The sequence below is a fragment of the Thalassophryne amazonica genome, chromosome 15, assembly GCF_902500255.1.
Source record: "Thalassophryne amazonica chromosome 15, fThaAma1.1, whole genome shotgun sequence".
In the NCBI taxonomy this organism is placed as follows: domain Eukaryota; kingdom Metazoa; phylum Chordata; class Actinopteri; order Batrachoidiformes; family Batrachoididae; genus Thalassophryne; species Thalassophryne amazonica.
Window position 1 is genome coordinate 63461394 of NC_047117.1, and position 9956 is coordinate 63471349.

A 9956-nucleotide genomic window follows, 5' to 3' on the forward strand; every position below is an offset into this window, starting at 1 on the left:
ATACTACAATATCACTGAATCAAAAAGAACTCATTTGCATCATTCTGCTTTAAAGACTTAATGTGTGGGTCTCCCTTTTTGTTTTAATAACAATAATAATATTATATGTATTATTATTGTTACATTATTATTTAAACAATTAATGTGTGGGTCCCCCTTTTTGTTTTCACTTTGCTCTTAGTGAACCCACTGACTGATTCTTCATGATTGTAAAGACTAAAGGTCACATTCATCACCACAGGCTCCAGATGCCGTGACTGAAGTTTATTTTTGAGTCAGAGTCTGCAGTCAAACACGTTTCCTGTTTTACCACAGACTGTACTTTTGTGCGACTGTAAGAAGTTATCACCTGAGTTGGTGCTGCATTGAAAGATGTCAACACTCTTCTGGTCCACATGGTTCTTCTGTCTTTCTGTTAATGCTGGTAGGTCCATTTTCTATTGGTGATATTATTCAATAAGAGGCTCACTGTTTTAGTTTCCTCTCTGGTTTGTCCTGTGTAATGACATTTTTTGATTGTTTTGACAGAAACATTTGTCTCTCAGCCTGGGGAGAGCGTCACCTTCGACTGTTCCTTCATACGATGTCACGGCACCATCAGCGAGCCATTCGGGATGTATCTGGTTCATACTTTATCCCAGAAGGAACATGTGCTGTACTATGTCACCAAAATGGACACAAATGAAAACATTATTACCCAGAAAAAAAGATACATCAACAGGACTAAAACTGTAGGATCTCTGACAAAAAACACCATCACCATCAGCAACCTGACTGCGCTCGACGCCGGCTTCTACTCCTGTGAATACCACAAACGTCTATCAAATGACCTAATCGAATGCAACAATCACATACTTTTCATCACTGGTATGTTGGAAGTACTGGACTTTATTATTAAGTAACATCATCATGCTACTTTATACTTATAAATATCAGAGTAAATTAATTAGTGTACATTAATGTACATTTTACTCCACTGCATTTGTCTGATAACTACAGCTGATATTTGATAGAGTAAAATTTTAGACACAATATGTGGTTATTTTTGAGGCTACTTATGTTGACAACAATAATCCAGAGTATAATGTTGTTTAATAATAAAATCAGCCATATGAGTATTTTACTCTTCCTTAAGTGTATACTTTTAACAGGTAACTACGTATCCTTTACTTGTAAAAGAATATTATAGAATATTATCAAGTATTTGCAAGATTCTTTAATGACAGATAAGCCAATAATTTTGGCAAAATTCACATCATCAATGGTACCACACAAAAAAGAAGGGAATAAATAAAAATATTCTGTAAAGATACTGCAAAAATTATTAAATTATTACAATTATTAATTATTAAGACTGAATAGTGTTAAATGAACTATGCATTCATGATCATGCTAATCAATTAAAATATTTTTTATTCTGTGTTTTGTTTGTAGAACTGTTTATTAATCTTAAAAGAAACTGTTCCTTTATTTAATTTAATGCTATATTTAATAAAATGGTGGAAAATCAACTTCTCTGGGAGAAAAATTATAATTTTAAATTTCAAGTTTGGTCTTTGACTGACATGCAATCCAATTAAAAACTCAGCCAGTTAAATCAATTAAAACTACACCCAGTAAATACAGCTAGGTGTTTATTAATCTTAATAACTCTGTTGCTTTATTTAACATTCTGATGTATTTAATAAAATATGGAAAAAATTCTCTGTGCAATAACATATTTTTTTCTCCTTCTTTGAAAGTGAACATTATACATTTTTGGGTGGTTTATCGGTTTATCTTTATCAAAGATAACTTTTCAGTTATCTTATTATCTGTTATCAAACTTAATTTTTTGGTTATCTGTGCCCACCACTGACATTAGGAAATGTCAAGTTTGATCTTATATGACACATTAAAGGGGAGAAACTATCACAAACCACATTCATACATAAACAATCGGTGATTCATATATTTGATTTAGATAAATGGACGTCTGTTATCATTTTAACTTGCTCCTGTGGAAACATTTGGAGGATTTACTTTCATTTTGATCATTTATATTTTGCAGGAAAAACATCTTTAACAGTTTCTTTATCAGCTGGATGCCAACAACAAAAAAGTTGTGGAAAACAAAAGGTGTCTGTAAGATTTCCACTCTCTGGGTACCTCAGCAGAATGAAATGGATAAACTTTATGCATTATTTCTTTCATACAGAAACAGTGTCATGCATCAGATCGGTGACGGCGGGTCCAGGTTCCAGTGACTTGGACTCACTGCACTGTCCAGTTCAGGAACAATGCCCTTTGGTGTTAATTATCATCACGGCCTGCACCATCACTGTCATGGTAACCATCATCCTCATCCTGCTGATCATCCTGATGGTGAGTTAATCCGTTTTTCCTGCACACTGCTTTTGCAGTATTTGCATTGATTATGTACAGATGTTGCTGAAATGTGTGGTGCTGCATCTCAGTCAAAGGCAGTACATGTGGTTTGCCTCATTGTGATCTTCTGTTTGCAGTTAAAACCACTGAATGCCTTCTGCACCTGAGATGTGAATGTGGATTCAACTTGTTTAAAAAAAAAAAATGATTTTCTTCATGGCTTTGCATGAACTAGTTCTCAATGAAATATTTTAGTTTCATGAGAAGTTTATATTTGACATTATCTAGTATCTAATGACTGTTAGACTTTACGTAGTGTGCACCAGTTATTATCTTTGATATTGCACATTATTATCACTTACTGAGGCGTTGCTGGGCTGGTAGCATAGATTTACATTTACACTACCTGTCCATACCTGCCCGCAGTAGCGGGCGGGTATTGGGTAGCGGGCAGGTATTGAGATACCCGCCCGCTGTCCATAAAGTGATGACGTCATATTACGCGCAACCCAAGAACTGTCCGCAGACGATAACATGACAAGGTAAGAAGTGTGTGTTGGTCCCAGTATGGATATTCCAGATGATTTTCTCATGGATAGTATGACAATGAACAGCAGCCAAAGCAGCTAGTTTGATGAGGACGCATTGGCGAATTTGGAGAGCAGCACGGTACCAGCCAACAGGACAAAAGTTAAAGTGAGCCAACTTTTTATATACACGTTTGCTGGGTGTCGTGCATTTTGAAATGACATTAAATATTGTTAATGTGATTCCACGTGTTGTGTATCTCAGTAAGTGATAATAATGACAGATATTCGCCCTTGTCTAACTCGGGCAAATATCTGTCATTTTGGGCGACTGGGCATGGACGGAGGGACACTGAAAATGCATACTGCCCTCCAAAAGCATGTTATTGTATTAGTATGAGCCAGATTTTATCTAGTATACACTTGATATTTTCAAGCATCTTATGAAGACTAAGGATCACAGCAGGTATTATCTTGTATGTCCTGAGTACTAGATGATATCATTTTCTAGTGTTACACTGGACTTTACTCAACAATAATAATTGTTACAGGAAAAACTGCGGCAGAGAGCTTTCACAAGAAGACGCGTCTCTCAGACCTCTGGGGAATTTGTTTACGAAGTTATGAACAAAAATGGTTTCCACCCTCGACCAGCAATGGATCAGACGCCCTGTTCCCCGAGGTGCAGCTTGTAGTGTGTTCTTTTCTGCAAATATTTGAGAGAAGCAATGGCCCCAAGATACTGGATCATCATCATCATCATCATCATCATCATCATCATCATCATAATAATAACAATAATAATACATTCTATATATTACCAATATCAAATACAAATATTTGAGGTTTTATAAATTATATTGTTTCAGATATGTAGAGGACATGTCCTGTTCCACTTGTACTGTAGGGGGTCATAATGTTCACAAAGGATTTTTGGGAACAAATTAGTGGGTTGTACAATTTACACTGCAACACATAATGGCTGTAGTTGCAGAGAAAAGGGGCATCAGTTTTGGAGCCCAGACAAATATATGACAATATTACAGGAACAGTTTTTAATATGCATAAATCTGTATCAGTAGGTTTGATTATTGATTGGTTTGAATTCGATCAGTGAATGAGAGATTGAGCCAATGTACTGCTGGGGACACAGCTGTAGGTTTCTGTGTGACTTTATGGCTGTACAGGAAGTCTGTGATCATATAAAGCTGGTTGGTTGGAGATTGCATCAGAATTTTGGCTCTCTGTTGGGACTGTTTACACAGAGACTGCTACCTGCTGCTTTGGACTTGAACTAACAGTCTTTTTCAAGACTTTTTTACTTTTTTACCTTTTTACTTTTTTTTTTACTTTTTTACTGTGCTCCAATGCCTAAGGAAGACCTCTAACGGTCGAAACATCGCAACGGAGCACTTTTATCAGCTAACTTTCATTAGCGTTGGCAAGCTAACTAGCTTGCTAACGCTTTCGTTTTTATTTATTTATTTTTTTTATTTTTTTAATTTTATTTTAGCACCGTTGTCGTGCGTTCGCTGTTGTCGTGCGTTGCCTGTGCTGCTTCATGGCCTGTTTGGTGCCTTGATTGGGGCACTCCTTCTGCTGAATCACCTCTGGATTATTTACACATTATTCACTTTGTGTGTTTTTGGGAATCCGCTAGCTTAGCGCAGCTACTAGCTCTTAGCCGATTTAGCATGGCGGCTTCTCCTGTCTCTCCCGTACTTTTCTGCTCTGGGTGTGAAATGTTTAGTTATTCCTCGGCCTCCTTTAGCAGTAACGGTACTTGTAATAAGTGCAGCTTATTCGTAGCTTTGGAGGCCAGGCTGGGCGAATTGGAGGCTCGGCTCCGCACCGTGGAAAATTCTACAGCTAGCCAGGCCCCTGTAGTCGGTGCGGACCAAGGTAGCTTAGCCGCCGTTAGTTCCCCCCTGGCAGATCCCGTGCAGTCGGGAAAGCAGGCTGACTGGGTGACTGTGAGGAGGAAGCGTAGCCCTAAACAGAAGCCCCGTGTACACTGTCAACCCGTTCACATCTCTAACCGTTTTTCCCCACTCGACGATACACTCGCCGAGGATCAAACTCTGGTTATTGGCGACTCTGTTTTGAGAAATGTGAAGTTAGCGACACCAGCAACCATTGTCAATTGTCTTCCGGGGGCCAGAGCAGGCGACATCGAAGGACATTTGAAATTGCTGGCTAAGGCTAAGCGTAAATTTGGTAAGATTGTAATTCACGTCGGCAGTAATGACACTCGGTTACGCCAATCGGAGGTCACTAAAATTAACATTAAATCGGTGTGTAACTTTGCAAAAACAATGTCGGACTCTGTTGTTTTCTCTGGGCCCCTCCCCAATCAGACCGGGAGTGACATGTTTAGCCGCATGTTCTCCTTGAATTGCTGGCTGTCTGAGTGGTGTCCAAAAAATGAGGTGGGCTTCATTGATAATTGGCAAAGCTTCTGGGGAAAATCTGGTCTTGTTAGGAGAGACGGCATCCATCCCACTTTAGAGGGAGCAGCTCTCATTTCTAGAAATCTGGCCAATTTTTTTGGATCCTCCAAACTGTGACTGTCTAGCGTTGGGACCAGGAGGCAGAGCTGTGGTCTTATACACCTCTCTGCAGCTTCTCTCCCCCTGCCATCCCCTCATTACCCCATCCCTGTAGGGACGGTGCCTGCTCCCAGACCACCAATAACCAGCAAAAATCTATTTAAGCATAAAAATTCAAAAAGAAAAAATAATATAGCACCTTCAATTGCACCACAGACTAAAACAGTTAAATGTGGTCTATTAAACATTAGGTCTCTCTCTTCTAAGTCCCTGTTGGTAAATGATATAATAATTGATCAACGTATTGATTTATTCTGCCTAACAGAAACCTGGTTACAGCAGGATGAATATGTTAGTTTAAATGAGTCAACACCCCCGAGTCACACTAACTGTCAGAATGCTCGTAGCACGGGCCGGGGCGGAGGATTAGCAGCAATCTTCCATTCCAGCTTATTAATTAATCAAAAACCTAGACAGAGCTTTAATTCATTTGAAAGCTTGTCTCTTAGTCTTGTCCATCCAAATTGGAAGTCCCAAAAACCAGTTTTATTTGTTATTATCTATCGTCCACCTGGTCGTTACTGTGAGTTTCTCTGTGAATTTTCAGACCTTTTGTCTGACTTAGTGCTTAGCTCAGATAAGATAATTATAGTGGGCGATTTTAACATCCACACAGATGCTGAGAATGACAGCCTCAACACTGCATTTAATCTATTATTAGACTCTATCGGCTTTGCTCAAAAAGTAAATGAGTCCACCCACCACTTTAATCATATTTTAGATCTTGTTCTGACTTATGGTATGGAAATAGAAGACTTAACAGTATTCCCTGAAAACTCCCTTCTGTCTGATCATTTTTTTAATAACATTTACATTTACCCTGATGGACTACCCTGCAGTGGGGAATAAGTTTCATTACACTAGAAGTCTTTCAGAAAGCGCTGTAACTAGGTTTAAGGATATGATTCCTTCTTTATGTTCTCTAATGTCATATACCAACACAGAGCAGAGTAGCTACCTAAACTCTGTAAGGGAGTTAGAGTATCTCGTTAATAGTTTTACATCCTCATTGAAGACAACTTTGGATGCTGTAGCTCCTCTGAAAAAGAGAGCTTTAAATCAGAAGTGTCTGACTCCGTGGTATAACTCACAAACTCGTAGCTTAAAGCAGATAACCTGTAAGTTGGAGAGGAAATGGCGTCTCACTAATTTAGAAGATCTTCACTTAGCCTGGAAAAAGAGTTTGTTGCTCTATAAAAAAGCCCTCCATAAAGCTAGGACATCTTTCTACTCATCACTAATTGAAGAAAATAAGAACAACCCCAGGTTTCTTTTCAGCACTGTAGCCAGGCTGACAAAGAGTCAGAGCTCTATTGAGCTGAGTATTCCATTAACTTTAACTAGTAATGACTTCATGACTTTCTTTGCTAACAAAATTTTGACTATTAGAGAAAAAATTACTCATAACCATCCCAAAGATGTATCGTTATCTTTGGCTGCTTTCAGTGATGCCGGTATTTGGTTAGACTCTTTCTCTCCGATTGTTCTGTCTGAGTTATTTTCATTAGTTACTTCATCCAAACCATCAACATGTTTATTAGACCCCATTCCTGCCAGGCTGCTCAAGGAAGTCCTACCATTATTTAATGCTTCAATCTTAAATATGATCAATCTATCTTTGTTAGTTGGTTATGTACCACAGGCCTTTAAGGTGGCAGTAATTAAACCATTACTTAAAAAGCCATCACTTGACCCAGCTATCTTAGCTAATTATAGGCCAATCTCCAACCTTCCTTTTCTCTCAAAGATTCTTGAGAGGGTAGTTGTAAAACAGCTAACTGATCACCTGCAGAGGAATGGTCTATTTGAAGAGTTTCAGTCAGGTTTTAGAATTCATCATAGTACAGAAACAGCATTAGTGAAGGTTACAAATGATCTTCTTATGGCTTCGGACAGTGGACTTATCTCTGTGCTTGTTCTGTTGGACCTCAGTGCTGCTTTTGATACTGTTGACCATAAAATTTTATTACAGAGATTAGAGCATGTCATAGGTATTAAAGGCACTGCGCTGCGGTGGTTTGAATCATATTTGTCTAATAGATTACAGTTTGTTCATGTAAATGGGGAATCTTCTTCACAGACTAAAGTTAATTATGGAGTTCCACAAGGTTCTGTGCTAGGACCAATTTTATTCACTTTATACATGCTTCCCTTAGGCAGTATTATTAGACGGTATTGCTTAAATTTTCATTGTTACGCAGATGATACCCAGCTTTATCTATCCATGAAGCCAGAGGATACACACCAATTAGCTAAACTGCAGGATTGTCTTACAGACATAAAGACATGGATGACCTCTAATTTCCTGCTTTTAAACTCAGATAAAACTGAAGCTATTGTACTTGGCCCCACAAATCTTAGAAGCATGGTGTCTAACCAGATCGTTACTCTGGATGGCATTTCCCTGATCTCTAGTAATACTGTGAGAAATCTTGGAGTCATTTTTGATCAGGATATGTCATTCAAAGCGCATATTAAACAAATATGTAGGACTGCCTTTTTGCATTTACGCAATATCTCTAAAATCAGAAAGGTCTTGTCTCAGAGTGATGCTGAAAAACTAATTCATGCATTTATTTCCTCTAGGCTGGACTATTGTAATTCATTATTATCAGGTTGTCCTAAAAGTTCCCTAAAAAGCCTTCAGTTGGTTCAGAATGCTGCAGCTAGAGTACTGACGGGGACTAGCAGGAGAGAGCATATCTCACCCGTGTTGGCCTCTCTTCATTGGCTTCCTGTTAATTCTAGAATAGAATTTAAAATTCTTCTTCTTACTTATAAGGTTTTGAATAATCAGGTCCCATCTTATCTTAGGGACCTCGTAGTATCATATTACCCCATTAGAGCGCTTCGCTCTCAGACTGCGGGCTTACTTGTAGTTCCTAGGGTTTGTAAGAGTAGAATGGGAGGCAGAGCCTTCAGCTTTCAGGCTCCTCTCCTGTGGAACCAGCTCCCAATTCAGATCAGGGAGACAGATACCCTCTCTACTTTTAAGATTAGGCTTAAAACTTTCCTTTTCGCTAAGGCTTATAGTTAGGGCTGGATCGGGTGACCCTGGACCATCCCTTGGTTATGTTGCTTTAGACGTAGACTGTGGGGGGTTCCCATGATGCACTGTTTCTTTCTCTTTTTGCTCCGTATGCATCACTCTGCATTTAATCATTAGTGATCGATCTCTGCCCCCCTTCTCGGCATGTCTTTTTCCTGGTTCTTTCCCTCAGCCCCAACCAGTCTCAGCAGAAGACTGCCCCTCCCTGAGCCTGGTTCTGCTGGAGGTTTCTTCCTGTTAAAGGGGAGTTTTTCCTTCCCACTGTGGCCAAGTGCTTGCTCATAGGGGGTCGTTTTGACCGTTGGGGTTTTTCATAATTATTGTATGGCCTTGCCTTACAATATGGAGCGCCTTGGGGCAACTGTTTGTTGTGATTTGGCGCTATATAAGAAAAAAGTTGATTGATTGATTGACTTTACAATCAAGCTACATTTTAAAAATGAACGATAATAAAAATATCAACAATAATACCACAGCTACAGAAGATGTTTTGTTATGACTTGTGCTATAACTAACAAACTGTACATTTATTATATGTGGGTGTGTATTAGTTCTAATAAGACATTTTCAAACAACACAAAATAGAAATCTGATATTCTCCAAAGATCCACGACAGCATTATTCAGTCCCGACAGAAATTTGATATGTCAGGATTTCAACAAATAATTCAGTCACTATATAAACATCTCTCGATACAGATATACATATCCATGTATCGCTCTCCATATGTACATGTATTTTGGTTGAATCCTTTGTTGAATTGGGCACCGTAGTCTCGTTTGAGGGTGGACGCTAAAGGGATAAAATATGACATAATTTCTCTACTTCTAGGGGGAACACTGGGGTTATTGAGGGAAGGTGATGGTCTAGTGGTTAAGGTGTTGGGCTTGAGTCCAGAAGCTCATGGGTTCAAATCCCCGCCTGACTGGAAAATCACTAAGGGCCCTTTGGCAAGGCCTTTAATCCCCTATTGCTCCCGGTGTGTAGTTAGCGCCTTGTATGGCAGCACCCTGACATCGGGGTGAATGTGAGGCATAATTGTAAAGCGCTTTGAGCGTCTGATGCAGATGGAAAAGTGCTATATAAATGCAGTCCACTTACCATTTTACCATTTATAACACAAAATTTTATCTGAGTTTTTGGCCAAATTACACGCAAACAAAGTGAAAATGCAAAGAAAAAGTGACTATGTGGTGGGAAAGTGGACATGTGTTGCAGTTTGTTTACGGCCCGGAGAACATGTCGAGGCAGTTTTGTATGCGAGAGAACGCAGCTACTCTGGTTAGTTGTGTAGGCTGTAGGGAACCGAAACAAAAAAACTGCTTTTGAGACTGCTTCGGTGATTGCAGGGGAAAACAAAACAGTACACCATTTATCTGTGTGAAGTTCTGCGGTGTATATATT

General features: G+C 39.1%; 1 protein-coding gene across 1 annotated transcript; it reads left to right on the forward strand.

Annotated features, from left to right (window-relative positions):
- The first annotated feature begins 372 nt into the window (after positions 1–372).
- On the forward strand, positions 373–3628 carry LOC117526560. Its single transcript, XM_034188623.1, has 4 exons — positions 373–424; positions 529–867; positions 2198–2364; positions 3446–3628. The coding sequence occupies exons 1-4, from the start codon at positions 373–375 to the stop codon at positions 3587–3589; spliced, it is 702 nt and encodes a 233-aa protein (XP_034044514.1). The 3' UTR covers positions 3590–3628.
- The last annotated feature ends 6328 nt before the right edge of the window (positions 3629–9956 follow it).